The sequence below is a fragment of the Mustela nigripes genome, chromosome 4 (genome assembly GCF_022355385.1).
Source record: "Mustela nigripes isolate SB6536 chromosome 4, MUSNIG.SB6536, whole genome shotgun sequence".
In the NCBI taxonomy this organism is placed as follows: Eukaryota; Metazoa; Chordata; class Mammalia; order Carnivora; family Mustelidae; genus Mustela; species Mustela nigripes.
In genome coordinates this window covers 144412933-144427272 of record NC_081560.1, presented here as the reverse complement: position 1 = coordinate 144427272, position 14340 = coordinate 144412933, and the positions used below count along the sequence as shown (strand labels likewise).

At 57.2% G+C, this 14340-nt stretch overlaps 1 protein-coding gene across 1 annotated transcript in view; it reads right to left on the bottom strand.

The window, feature by feature from the left end:
• Positions 1–14340, bottom strand: part of ZMIZ1 (zinc finger MIZ-type containing 1) — a 233620-nt gene that overhangs the window by 100778 nt on the left and 118502 nt on the right. The window contains 2 exon segments of the mRNA XM_059397899.1: positions 2733–2846; positions 8861–8969. Coding sequence (XP_059253882.1) covers positions 2733–2846; positions 8861–8920 — 174 coding nt within the window. The 5' untranslated portion in view covers positions 8921–8969.

Here is a 14340-nt window from a genome sequence, read left to right as displayed (position 1 = left end):
CCTGTCTCTCCACCTACTTGTGATCTCTGTCAAATAAATAAATAAAATCTTAAAAAAAAAAAAAAAAAAGAACTCCTATCCTCACATAAACCATAGCCTATCGCTCACCTGCTTAATATCCTTCAAGGCCCCCAACCACCCTTCAAATAATATCTGAGCTCCTCTCCCTCAGCTGGCAGGTCCTGTGTTGCCTTGGTTCTGCTTCCCTCTTTAACCTCATCTTGCGTCCTTTCCCTCTCCTGCGCTCCAGCCATCTGAGACTTTCTTTCTTCCCCCCTTCCCCCCTTCCTTCTTTTCTTCTCTCTCTTTCTTCCTTTCCTTCCTGCCTCCCTTCCTTCCTTCTTCCTCTCTTCCTTTCAAGATTTATTTATTTTTTCGAGAGACAGAGAGTGCATGTGCGTGGGGGAAGGGGCAGAGAAAAGAGACTATCCAAGCAGACTCCCTCCGAGCACGGAACCCCATGTAGGGGCCTGATTTCATGAGCCCTGAGATCAGGACCTGAGCCAAGGACAACGCTTCCCTGACTGAGCTACCTACTGTCCCAAGATGCCTTTCTGTTCCTTGAACAAATCAGTTCCTGGGGCCTTTGCACTGGTGGTTCCCTCTGCCCAGAGCACCCTCCCCTCTCCTGGCTGACCCCTTCTTGCCGTTCTGGTCTCAGCTGGGGGGTCACCTCCCTCAGGAGGCTTCTCCTGAGCAGCACCCCAATCCCTCTCATGGGGCGCTGGCCTATGTCCCTATTTACTCCTTTAGTGTTTAGGGTCGGCCTCCCCCATCCTCCCCGGGAACATACGCTGTTGAGAGAGGTCCGCTGCGCTTGCTGCTCTGCCTCTGGGGAGCACAGGGCCTCGGTGAATGCTTGTCAACTGAATAAATGAGTGATGGGGCTGGAGCAGGGCCAGTCACTGCTCATCTCGTGCCCCCAGGCCCACCCGGCCTGCTCAGGGCCATCACCTGATGCAGCTCTGAATCCCTACCTCCCAGGCAGGGCCAGGCTTGGGCAGGGTGCTGGGAGGCTGTGGCAGCCAGTCTGTCAGCACCTTGAGGTGGCCGCCACCTCCTACTTCATTTCACTTATGGCTGCCAGCAGCTGGGATGGAAACGGGGGAGGCCTCCGGTAACATCTGTCCCTGCCCGCAGGGCTCAGCCTGAACCAGGATCCCTGCAAAGAGGATTACAGGAGCTGGTAGAGGGAGGGGAGCCCAGGGGGCTGGAGGATGAGGAGGGTGGGGGAGTGCAGATGGCCTCCTGATTTGGCTTGGTGGTTCCAAGGGAGCCAGAGGCATCGGCCTCCACCGCGGGAGTGCTGAGGGTCTCGGCTGCACACCTGGCTGACATCCCTATGGGCCAGGAGCATTTTCTCTAGAGGCAGTGGGGTCTTGGCTGTGTGACCCTGGAGAGCCATCTCAGCAAGTCTCAGTTTCCTTTAGAAAATGGGGATGATGGTGGGGCCGGCCTCACGGAGTGTGAGGACTCGGTGAGAAGGTGTGTCATGGGCCCAGCTCCGTCGCGGGCACAAGGGGTGCCTGGAAAGGATGGCCCACGACCATGTCACTCTCCACTTGCTCCAGGCCAGGGCTGTGCTGGGGCCTTTCACCGCCCTCCTCTCTGGAGCTTCTCAGAGAACGTGGCACCCCCCTGTTTTACCTATTGCTCCTTCCCGGCCCGGCATCTGCCTCGGCCTCTCCTCCCCAGTCTTGGGACAGCGAGGCTCTGTGGCCATCTGTTCACCCATGTTCTCTTCAAAGCTGACTCAGGGCCTTCTGAGCAGCTGCCCTCGCTGGCCACCAAGCCTCCCTCAAGCTCACGTGGCTGGGGTTGTTCACAAGCCGTGAGCTCTTTCCAGGCAGCTGTCCGGCGGAAAGCTCCGGGTCTGGCCTCTGCCCAGCCTGTGTCCTAGGTCCTCACTGAGCTGAGTGAACTTCAGCTCTCTGGGCTCTGTGGTCCGTCTGGTCCTTTGCACATGCTGTTCCCAGTGCCTAGAACGTGCTCACTCTGCCTGGCTGCTTGGGAACTCCGGCAGAGGGGTCTGGGGCTCCCTGCCTCAGTTTCCAGCCAGCCGCCCCACCTCCCGGGCCGCCGACGCTTCCCTGCCCCGCTGCTGCTTTCTCCTTGCACACAACTTTCTTGGCCCTCTCTTTCCATGTCGGGCTCCCCCGCTAGAGGGACTCGGGCTGGGCAAAGTCTTATTCTGTGGTTCCCTAGGACTTAGCAGAGGAGACCAGATGTGACAAATGAGGGATCAATCAGTGTTTATTTGGATAGATGGATGGCTGTAAGAGGAGCTCAATAAATGCTTCTGTGAATGGGTAGCAGGACGGAAGGACGGATGACTATAGAAAGAGCTCTAAAGATGTTTGCCCAGCTGGATGAATGAAGGACTGGATAAAAGGGCGGCTACAAACCCTCCACGACTCTGCTTCACTTCAGGTGCAACATCCACCCTCATCAGACCTGGTACTCCCCCTACGTGGGCCTGGTGCTTTCCTATCCAGTGTGGGGAGCCCACACTATCCCGAGGGTTGTGTCTCCCCATCAGAATGGTTTCCCTGAAGGTGCATGCTGGGGGGCGCTCCCAGAAGGGCTGTCCCCTCCAGCACTGGTGTCTTTCTATCTCTCATCCTGTTATCTGGGTCCTCTCCAACACCTGAACAGGCACATGAGCCCCTCAGGCATCTTCCCCTGGCACCAGTGCAGGTTGGTAGGGGTGGGGGGGTCGGATGCAGACTCACCGTCAAACAGCCCATCAGGCTCTGCTCAAAGGGCCGCTGGAAGGCTCGCGGGTCTCCACACCAGTCCAGCAGCTCCGTGGCGGCATTGTGGAAGTTGGCAGGGTTCTGTAAGTGCTGTGGGAGAGGGAAGGAGGCAGCATGAAGCCCCAGCAACAAGGCCAGCGGGGGTGGCACGTGGGTCTGGGGTGGCGAAGACCCCAGGACTCCCTGGGGATGAAACGTGAAGGGGGGGTGCTGGTGCCAGGATGAAAAAACCTTCTCGAACAACCGGTTATTCACTTTTCCCGTGCATCCATCCCACCCAATCCCTGCAAGATGTGGATTAGTAACCCCATTGCAAAGATAGTAACACCAAGGTCTAGAGAAAGACAATAATATTCAAGTGTTTTCTGGATGCTGGCTGTGGGGGCAGGTGAACTCTGCAGGGTTCAGGAGGGTGGCCTGTGGCCCCCATGCTTGCGGGCTGGCTGTCCTCGAGCCAGGGCAGGCTAGCCCTAGAGATTCCTTCTTGATGCCTCTCCCACTAACCACTACCACTAGCACAGCCCTGGTCTGGGCGTCCACCAGCTCTGACTGCAGAGGGAGCTCAGCCATGGCCAAACAGGGCAGGGTCAGGCGGCTTAGAGAGAGGTCTTTGGGTTACAGCCAGCCTGGGAATTGAAGTGCAAGCACGCTGTGCCCAGGATATCCTCACACTAAGGTATGGCATATGTGGCTTAGCTTCCCCAAACCAGATTTCCAGGCCCAGTCTGCTTGTCTTGTCAGGAGGGGTCCATGCCTGAGCTCAAGCCCCTCGCAGTCAGGGGACCTGAGTCGGCAGAGACTGAATCTTGGTGCCAGGCCTCTGGATCCTGCTTTGGACCCAAGTCACAGCGCAGCCGGGGGAGCGGGGGTGGGGGTGGGGTAGCTTCATTCTCTACCACCTGTCCAGGTGTTCCCAGGCCCTGCTGAGCCTAGCCTTAGCCCAGGGGATGAGTGACTCGCTCAGGATCACACAGCAGCGCAGGGGCAGAGCTAGAATTCCAGGAATCGGTCCTCCAGAGAGACATCTAGGGTGTGATATAAGGGTCAGAGCACAAGCCAGCTGCGAAGGGGATGGTGGGAACTTCTAAGGCCCCTGTTGCCTTGGTGCTGGGAGAGACAGGAACAGTAGCTTCCCCTGGGGTGGGCACTCTATTCCAAACTGCAGCTCAAGCCTGTCTTCAAGACAAGGAGGCCGGGCGGGGGCGGGGTTGGGGTCAAAGCAGCCACCAGGTCCCAGAATTGGGAAAGAATGGCACGTACAGTGGGAGCCCCTGGGGCCCTGCCCCACAGGGGCTCCCTCTGCCTTCGCCTCCTGCTAGCTGCCGACCCAGGACAGTCCCTTCATGTTCCTGAAACTCAGTCATCCCATCTGTAAAAGGGGGATGACGGATGATGGCTTGGTGGTGGGAAGTTTTCTTTCGTTTGTGCAGGGCTTCATGACTATTCCTACGACACGGTTCGTGTAAGAAAGATTTAAAAATGGATGGAAGATAGTGAAATGAATTAGAACATGGTGCCCCTAGGGGAGGGAGTGGTGGAGGCGAGCAAGAGGACAAGCAAGCAGCAGCGCAGCCCTCTGTCACGGGGCTGGGGAGGCTTAGACAAGACGAGGCTCATGCAGCCCCTGGCACGGCGCCTGGCGCGTGGGGTGTTCCCACGTGGGGCTGCCCTTGGCCCTGACTCTGGCTCCCGGAGTCTCCCCTGGAAGCACAGCTGCACTCGGCAGCCCTCAGCCCTGGCTCACACAGGCTCTCTCTGCAAAGGCAGAGCTCCCTGCCCTTGACGCAAAGGAGATGGGAGCAGCCTCCGCATGGAGGATGGGGCCCTTTGAGAGGGCAGTGGGGACTTCTCCCCTCTGCCTTCTGTGCCCGCTCTCTAACGTGGGCCCCTTCTGAGGCCACGAAGCGCAGGGTCGGGGGCAGGGGGCATCCCTGCTCCACATGGAAAGCCATGCAAATTGGCTCATTCCTTGCCTGGCAGCCTCCCCCAGCTAACTGAGTTATTCCGTTTATTTACCTGATGTCACACCCAATTAGCTGGGTCAGCAGCCACCACATGCTGCTCTCAGAGCGGCCTGCCTGTAGCACCCTCACTCCTGGCACCCCCTTTGGGGCTCTGGGCTCACAAGTGGCTTCTGAGGCCAGTCTCCGGGGCCCGGTTTTGTTCTGGCCCCCGGAGCACACCGTCTTCCGTATCGTGGCCAGCCCACCTTCAAGCTTCTCCACCTCATGTGGCCTTCAGACTGATGGGTGTGACTCGCTGATAAAATGGACACGGGTGTCCCGTTCAGTGGCTGCTGCTCAGCAGCTCTGTGGCCTCAGCCACGCCCCCGCCCCTCTCTGGGCTTCTGTTTCCCGTTTCAACTATGAGGTCACTGCCTGCACAGAAACGGGTGACCCAGCTCAAACCCCACCTCGGCCACTGAGCTCCACAATGCTGGGTGTGCTCCTGAGTGTCAGACCCCTCACTGGTGAAACAGGGTGCCCATAGCCTGCAGGGTTGCCCCACGGCTCGGGAACAATTTAAATCATGACATCCCCATGAGAGAGTCGGGGCCCCGTAGAGACGGCTACTGCTCTGACCTCTGTCCAGTTTCTTCTCTCCTAGGAGCTTCTGGAGGGTAGAAGTAGTGCCCTGTCCCCCTCTGGAACCCTCAAGACTGGCCCAAGGCCAGGTCCGCACAGAAACAGTTGGTGACCCGTTCACTGTCCAAAAGAGTCTATCCATGGTGTAGGCTGGCAACCTGGCTGCTGCAGGACAGGTCCCTAGTGGCTCGTGGAGCAACCAGGGCTGGGGGGTGCGGAGCGTGGCCAGCTTGTGGGGGAGCTTGGCCAGCTGGGGGGGGGGAGCGTGGCCAGCTGGCGGGGGGAGCTTGATCTGGGGATGGGAGTACAGATCTGAATCATAGGCAGAAGCCTCCCTGGGTGTGGCCGTTCCTGGATACCAATGCCTCACTTCCCACCAGACCGACTGCCTGTCTCCATGGTTTCTGAGACGATCTGGGCTATATTCACTGGCCACTGGGTCTGTTGGGGGCAGGATTACGGGACACCAAAGCCTAGACCTCTTGGACTGACTACGCAGACCAAGTGATGAATGCATCTTCTGATTAGACCATCTATGATCCAAACAACCTGTCCATCCTTCCAAAAATGAATTGGTCTATCCATCCATCCATCCCCTTGTCCATCTACCCATTCAACCATTCACTACTTTATTCATTTCCCATCTATCCATTCATCTGCCTACCTATCTGTCTATCCATCCAGAAGTTATCCAACCTCCTGTCCCTCCATTCATCCATCCATGTATCCATCCATCATCTATACCTACCTGCCGAACTACCCATCCCTATGTCCATCCGTCCACCCTTCCGCTCATTCCTTTAGGTATCCATCCATCAGTTCACCTCTCCCCTGATCCTCCTCAACCTCTGTGGGCCATGGCCTGGGTGCTGTATTAGGATCTGCTGACTTTGAGATGGATACAGCACGTTCTCTGCCCCTGAGGAACTAAGCCTGGCAGGTCTGATATGTGCCCCACAGGGCCGAGGGCCCAAAGGAGAAAGAGCAGGGTGGGTGAGGCAGCTGGGTGCCCAGGAAGCAGTGGGGCTCAGAGATGGGCAGTGCAGTTGCTCAGAAGGGCCGTGGGGCTGGGGGAGGCTGTTGTGCAGGAATTAGCCAATTTGTGCGTGCAGCCCAGATGTGTCTGTGACCTCTGAGTGGGCCCACTGTAGAGAAGGCACTGGTTCTCCCAATCCTTGGGGCTGAGACAGGGGAAAGGCAGCTGGGAGGGAAGAGAGGCAGTGGGGTGCTTGGGGGATGGCCAGGGTGAGCAACGGAGAGAATCAGGATGGAATGGGTGGGGTGTGTGTGTGGGGGGGAGGTTGTGCTTAGAAGTGAGGCAGGGAGTCTGAGGCTGCAAAGCCCCTGATGGGAGCCATAGGCCCACCAGCCAGAGCAAGGCCCAGCCAACGCATCTGTCATCCTCAGAGCATGCAGACCTGCTCGCCTTTCTCTTCTGATTAGGACAGGGGACGTCTGAGGATCAACAGTCTTCAGCCAGACGCGCTGCCCTCTGGAGCAGCCACGGAGCAGACAGACGTTAAGGGCCGAGCTGTGTCTGACCGGAGGTGTGGAGGTGGATGTGGGGGCGTCGGGAGCTCTGGATGGCCCTGGGAGTCATCTGCACAGTCTGCTCACCCTCACAAACGCAGCAGGGTCTGGCCCCAGTGCAGAGCTCTGGGAGTGTGTGTGCGCGTGTGTGCATGTGTATACACATGTGTGGGCTGGCCAGCCGGGGAGGGCAGCTGAGGGGATCCCTGGCCTTCCAGCTGCCCTGGCACACACCGGCTGGGTGTCCCTTCTGATGTCATTCTCCAGACCGAGTGGGGTACTGTGGCGGCTTAATCAGGGTCGGGTAGTTAGCAAGTGGCGGAATGGGGGCTTGGACTTGCTGATGGGTCAATCTGAGCCCTGGGGGCCACACTTGGAGGGGGGAAAGTGTGCCCTGATTCCTGGGGACGCAAAGCCAGCCACGGGAGAAAGGTCAGCTCATGAGCAGGTCTCAGGAGGAGCCCGTGCCCAGTGCAAGGAGGGGCTCATGCTGGGTGGTGGGACTGTGCTGTTGGGGGTGGAGGCCACTGACAGCAGCCCCTTAGGGCTGGGAGAAACTGGGCCACAGGCTGAGCTGGGAGAGAGCCCTGCAGAGCCCCAAGGAGGAGGCGAGTGCAGAGTTGGAAGGAGGGCACCGTCTGGCTTCTACTCTGTGACCGTGAGCAGAGGCGTTGTTGGCGTTTGGGGGAGCTGTTTGGGCTGGGTTCAATCTATAACCGGTCTTCTTCAATTTCCTCTCCTCTGACCCCGCCTGGGCTTCCGAGAGAGCTCTGCTTGATATTTATGAGAGGACACACGCCCAGTACTTGGGGACTGGCCTCAGCTCCACTGGGCCCTGGGAGGGCCGGCTGCGGGGGTGGTGGGGCTGGGAGCACTGCCTCCCCAGGAGTCCTGAGGCCAGTGGCCCATGCTGGGACCCATGTCCTGTTAAGCTGCCTTAGCTAAGGGCCTCACCCCAGTGCCTGCCTCCCCCTATGCTGAGACACTGAGGATAATAGCCCCTGCTACCCCGTGACGGTCTGGACCCATCGGATGATTGGGGAAACTGAGGCTTAGAGAAACAAAGGGATAGGCCTGAGATGACACTGTGGGCATGTGGAAGAGTGAGGATTTGGGCCTGGGTCTCTCTGATGTCAAAGCTCAGCCCCTTCTAACATCTCGCTCGCTCCTGGAGTACGGTAACACTCTAGAGTCTGCACAGACACCTCCATGCAGGGCTGCCAAGGGGGTACGCCACTCCTGGTCAACACTGGGGGGCGCCCGTCAGCTTTGGCTCAACCAGGCTCTGAGTGGGGGGTGGGGGCTCTGAGCCCACCTGGAACCTGCCCCACTCTAAACAATCTGGAGAGGACGCTTGCGGGAAGATCTCCTCTAGAACGCTGCGTGAGCATGGGCGGATGAGGGAGCTTGCTGTGCTCAGGGATGAGGCCCTCCTAGCATGAGTGAAGCTGGGCTGTGTGACCTCAGCCGACCCCCTTCTCTTCTCTGTGCCTCTGTTTCCTTTTCTGTAGTGTGATCTAATTTCTCCGAAGTTTTCCTTTTCTGTTTCTTTATAGAGAACCACAGAAGCAGAGGGGTGGGGAGCTTCGGTCTAGGAAGGAGACTAAGTACTTTACTACATCTTCACAGCAGCCCAGATGGCACAGCAGAGCCCAGAGAGGGCATGACGCTGGCCCCAAATCACACAGCCGGGAAGAGAAAGGGATGGGAGGCGGGGGAGGGGAGAGGCAGGGAGGAAAGGGACCGTGTGGAGCTGGCACATGAACCCTGGTGTGCAATGTCAGTGTGGGTGACAAGAGACCTCGGGGTGGTCAGAGAGACCCCGGGCAGTCAGCCCTGGCCTGCCATCACCGCCACCCAGCACCCAAGAGGCCCAGCTCCACAGTGCAGGCCAGCACCCCTCCTGCTCTGCCTGTCTTACCAGCCCTGCCCTCACTAGCTGTGCCAGGCTGGGCAGGGAGGAGGCGTGAGCGCAGGCCACACACCCACCTGCTTGATGCACTGTAGTCGGTCATTGGTCTGTTGGATGTGCCTGTCCATAGAATTCATTTTGGCCGTTTCACTGGGTTCTACCCGAGAGCCATGAACGTTGTCCAGCCTGTGAAGACAGAAGAGGGCATGTGTCACTGGGGTTGCACCAGGCCCGACAACCTCACAGCCACCCTGCAGCCCCAACACAGACAGACATGCTGGGCCCAGTGGCTCCCAGCAGTATTAGGCCCCTTTGGGAGCAGCTGTGGCCTCTGTCCTAGCCAGCCCCGTGCTGGAGGGAGGAACTTCAGCCACAGCTGCCTGGCCCAAGAGGAAGCCCGTCTGGGCTGAGGGCGGGAGGTGCTCCTGGGTGTTCTCTGTGGGTGACTCACATCAGCCCGGAGTACGCATGTCCACCACGGGACACGGAACAGCACACTCGGGCACACTCATTTCTACACACCTGTGAGTGTGTTGGGGGGCTGATGGGGATGGCAACCCCATCTTCGGATTCCCAGTTCAGGGCTTAGCTTACCTGACGTGGCTCTGTGTGTGTGCAAGTGTGTGTGCACCCACGTGGAGGGGTCAACCCACATGGCCCTCACTGCGTGTGTGGTGTAAGAGCAGCGACCTGCCACGGGTACCACGGTCCCCCACCTCAGACCCCCATGCTTTCGAGTTCTTCATGCTGTGAACCCGATTCCATTCCTCCCTTTGCCTTCCTGGGCAAGTAGGGTGGGCGTCCGTGCCACCCCCTTTCCAAGACAAGGAGACTGAGGCTCAGAAGGGGATGGGAGTCATCCACGGTGGCACAGGGAGCCAGGATGAGAGCCCAGGCCAGGAACTAGGGCTCTGGCCGCCAGCTTGTGGCTCAGAGGGCAGGGTCCACAGACGTCAAGGCCACCAGGCTCACTTCCTGAATAGCTGTGGGCCTCGGGAACTCCAACATGAATGTGACTTCCTTCCGGCGGGGGAAGCTAGGTGGAGGAAGCCCCCTCACTCCAGAAAGTCCCCAGAGTCTCTGGGCCTCTCCAGAGAGGCCACAATGGCAATGGCAGAGATGGGGAGAAAGAGAGAGAGAGAGAGAGAGCTGGAGAGTCTACCCAGTACTCAGTGACCCAGGTCTTTGGGCCAATACAGAAATCTGCCCATGGCCACTGGGTTTGCTTTCCCACAACCCAGTGGGCATTTCAAGTGACAGACATAGGGTGCTGGACAGAGGCCCCTGGCCCTCGGCCTTCTTCGCTCTCCCATGGCACTGCCCCTCAGAAGTTCCCCTCAGTTCCTGCGGCACCCCCCCGCCCCCGGAAGTCCCCTCAGCTCCTGCGGTGTCACCAAAGGTCCCATTTACCAGACACCTCCCGCACGCTGGGGCCCTGCATCCTCTCCTTTACTCTTCTGTAAGACTAGAATCATTTCCATTTTATAAAGATTTATTTATTTATTTATTTATTTGACAGAGAGAGAAATCACAAGTAGATGGAGAGGCAGGCAGAGAGAGAGAGAGAGGGGGAAGCAGGCTCCCTGCCAAGCAGAGAGCCCGATGCGGGACTCGATCCCAGGACCCTGAGATCATGACCTGAGCCGAAGGCAGTGGCTTAACCCACTGAGCCACCCAGGCGCCCTCATTTCCATTTTATAGACAAGGAAACGAAGGTCTGAGATCTGAGATCACCCAAGTCCCCATGGCCTGTAGGAGCCTGTCTGGTTCCATGTCCTGACTCTCTGTCCCCTGCGCGAGACCCCCTGGCTGAGGGAACTCCCAGCAGAACATGCCGGGGCCCAACCTTGGGAAGAAAGGCCTGGCTGTACTTCGAAGGAGCGCTTTACCACACAGCTCCTTCCACGCACTTCCTATCATTCCATCTGTATTGAAAAGGCAGCTCATGGGGTGCCTGGGTGGCTCAGTGGGTTAAAAACCTCTGCCTTTGGCTCAGGTCATGATCCCAGGATCCTGGGATTGAGCCCAGCATCAGGCTCTCTGCTCAGCAGGGAGCCTGCTTCCTCCTCTCTCTCTGCCTACTTGTGATCCCCGTTGGTCAAATAAATAAATAAAATCTTAAAAAAAAAGAAAGAAAGAAAGAAAGAAAGAAAGAAAGAAAGGCATGCATGGTTCAAAAATCAAAGTCCAATGATGTTCTGGCTCTGTCCGTAAGCTCCCAAATGGTCTTCCTGGTAGGACCAGGGTAACAGGTCTCCTGAGGGGCACAGAGAAGCAAAGATATATGGGTACTATTCCCTGCCACCCCTTAAGAAGAAAACACATAAAGTGATAGCATTCTAATACAAACTGCTTGGACCTTGCTTTTCTCCTCTGAATCGTATCTCAATGTTTATTCCACATCAAGATACAGAGAGCCTTTTTAAAAAAGATTTTATTTATTTACTTATTTGTCAGAGACAGAGAGAAAGAGAAAGGCAGGCAGAGGGAGAAGCAGGCTCCCCACTAAGCAGGGACCTTGATGTGGGGACTCAATCCCAAGAACCTGGGATGATGACTTGAGCTGAAGGTAGACGCTTAACCGACTGAGTCACCTAGGCGTCCTATAAAGAGCCTTTTCAGTTTTTAATAGTGGCCCAGTATTCCTAGGCACGGATGAATCACTTACCCAACCAAATTCTGAATGTTCACCCCTGCCGGGCACTGCCCCAAGGTCAGAGGCCTTGGCTGCCCTTCTGCTCAGAGGGCTCATGCTCCAGACCGAGTGATGAAGCCTGGAGCTGTCCCCAAATCCATAGTGCAGACGGGCCTGCGAGATCACCTTTTATACTGGCCACATCATCCACATGTGAATTAATCTGGAGAGCCTATTCTTAGAAGTGGAGTTTCTGGGTCATTTGGGCATTTGCACTTTTGAGAAATGCTTTCTGGGTTCCCTCAACCTCAGAGCTCTCCCACAAAAAGGGAAAGGGAGGGGGAGTCCTCCACATTCACTTTTTCTACCCTCCAACAACCCTCCATGCACCCCACCGATCACATGTTTACACCCCCAGATTACCAACCTCTCCATCCATCGCTTATTCACCTAAATGCCTGTCCGTCTTTCTGTCTATCCAGCCACCTATCCACGCATCCACCCAAATACCTCTAGTCTCCACGTGCCCACCCATGCACGCTTCCCACTCACCCAGTAAATACTTTTCAGTATCTATACAGTGCTGGGTCCTCTGCCAGATCCAGGAGCCACGGAGAGATTACTAAGCCAGTATTCACTCCACGTGACCTAGTAGGTGACTGTTTGTCGAGCTCCTGCTGTAAGTCAGGCACTGGTCCAGGCACTGGGCGTGGACAGACATTGTTACTATATCCCCACTTTACAAATGAGGAAAGTGAGGCTCAGAGGTTTTAGCAGCGGTCAGCTCTAGAATCCGGGCTTTCCCATTACAACCCAGACTTTGGTGCTGCTAGCGGGGGAGGGGCTGGGGGTCTCCACTGGTGATTGCTGCGATGTGGTAGGCAGTTGTCATGGGAGAAGAGCGTCGCTCCCCTTGCTGCTCCTGGAGGACCCCCCGGCAGGGGCTGAGTTTCTTCTGAGTTTACTCGTCTAGAGTCCCAGCCTGCACTCACTCCTCCAGGACTCCTGGAGTCAGGGACAAACCATGGTGCCCAGTTGGCCAGCAGGGGGCGCTGTTGATGAAGCTAAGTACCCAGAGAGCTGGAAAACCTGCTCTGTGGGGCTCTCTCTTTAGCGCCCTCCTCCAGTGAGGACGTGCCGGCCCCAAACAGAGGGTTTTGAGTAAACTTCTCTGGCTTCCTAGGTCTCGGATTTCCCATTTGTAGAGCAGGATGGTGAGTGGGGATTAGGCGGCCTCACAAGACTCTATCCCTACGTAGACTTTTCCCAGGATGGATACAGCATTTTCATCTAGGGTCAGAGCCCTAGTGGGACCTTGATAAATGCTTGTTGAATGGCTGACAGATCGTTTCTGGAGACTGAGGGGGCACTCGACCCACCCAGGGAAGCCCTAAGCCGGCATCTGGAAGCCAGACCCACTAGGCAGCCAGAGGCTGTTCCTGTCTGCTCAGTACCCACTGGTCTGGGCCTGGAACACTGGCAAGGAAGCGAGCAGGAAAGAAGGAAAGGTGTCACAGATCACGGGGACAACTGTGTGTCCTATAGGTCTTAATCTACAGAAGAACAATGTCCAGCTGATGAAGGAGACACTCACAGGTGAGGTGACATTCTTAAACTGCCGAGATCGGTGGGAAATTTTGATTATTAACAGCAGGAATGGATGAGGCTGGCGGTTCCAGGCCACACAGAAAAGGGGTGAAGGCCTGGAAGGCTAGGGTGCTGGGCGCGGAGACGGGAAGGGCGGGCTGAAGGAGTTAGGAGAGGTAGCTCATTGTGGGGCAGTCTGGAATCTTCCTTGTGCCTGTACCTGCCTTGTTTAGGCAGCAGGCCAGGTCCTGTGCATTGCTAATTTACTGAATCCTAAAAGGCTCACAGAGGGGAAGCAACTTGCCCAGGGTCACAGGCCCAGGAAGCAGTTGAGCTGAGATTCGGACCCTCTGCCTTTCTAACGATTCATGTGTTTTCTTCCGTGCTGGGCCCAAAGAGGGGTCCTCTTGTTCCGTCCAAACTGTCCAAACTCATCCACTTTTAAGGCCCGCCCCCCGACCTCCTGGGGCCACAGGTCTCCTGCAAGCTGGCAGCGCAGGGACGCGATGCAAGCCCAGCAGCCAGCAGAGGTCGCTCTCCGCTGCGGGAGCGTTGCTTGGCCTGGCTGTTGCTTCCCTCCTCAGACCTCGGGCTTCTTTATAAACCTTTTACAAGTAGCTACAAATCCTCCGTGGCTGCAACTCCGGTGCCCACAGTGGCCGGGCTCCCTCCCAGCTGGAGACGGCTGACGACCTGGCTCTGGGTGCACCCGGGGCCTCAGTCCTGCCCAGCCGCCTGCCTGTCTCTGAATGGGGAGCGGGCTCAAGCAATCAAGCCCCCAGCCCCCTCTGGCCTCTGACTCCTCTTCCTGGTCGGGGCAGCCATGTGCCTGTAGTCAGCCTAGGAGTCTGGGGGGACTGCGCTGTGATACCTTTCTCCAGGCCTCAGTTTCCCTGCGTGGAAAACAAGGCCTTTCAAACTCCAACATCTTAGGATTCCTGTGTCAGGAGCTCCAGCTCTTTGGAACACTCTCTCTCAGCAAAGTGTAGAATGCCGGACTTGAAACTGCAAAGCCTGTCCCAAGGCAGCCCTGAAAACTCTGCAAGGGAGAGCCCCTGGTCCGGGGAACCCTAAGATTGCACACGCACGCCTCCTCACCCCCGAGGCTCAGCTTGGCTTCACGCCACACATATGTGCTCTCTGCTAGTGACCCCTGAATCGGTGTGGTCTTCTGACCCAGGAAGTCTGGAGGGGCCAAGCTCCTGTTCCACATGCCTCACTGCCTAGCAGGCCGAGCTGACTCTTGGTGGAACCTCGCACAGAAGCCATTTTTAGAGAAAGCTGCCCTTCCACGCAGAGGGCTGCTCTGAGCTAGAATGTGGAGTACCAGAAGGA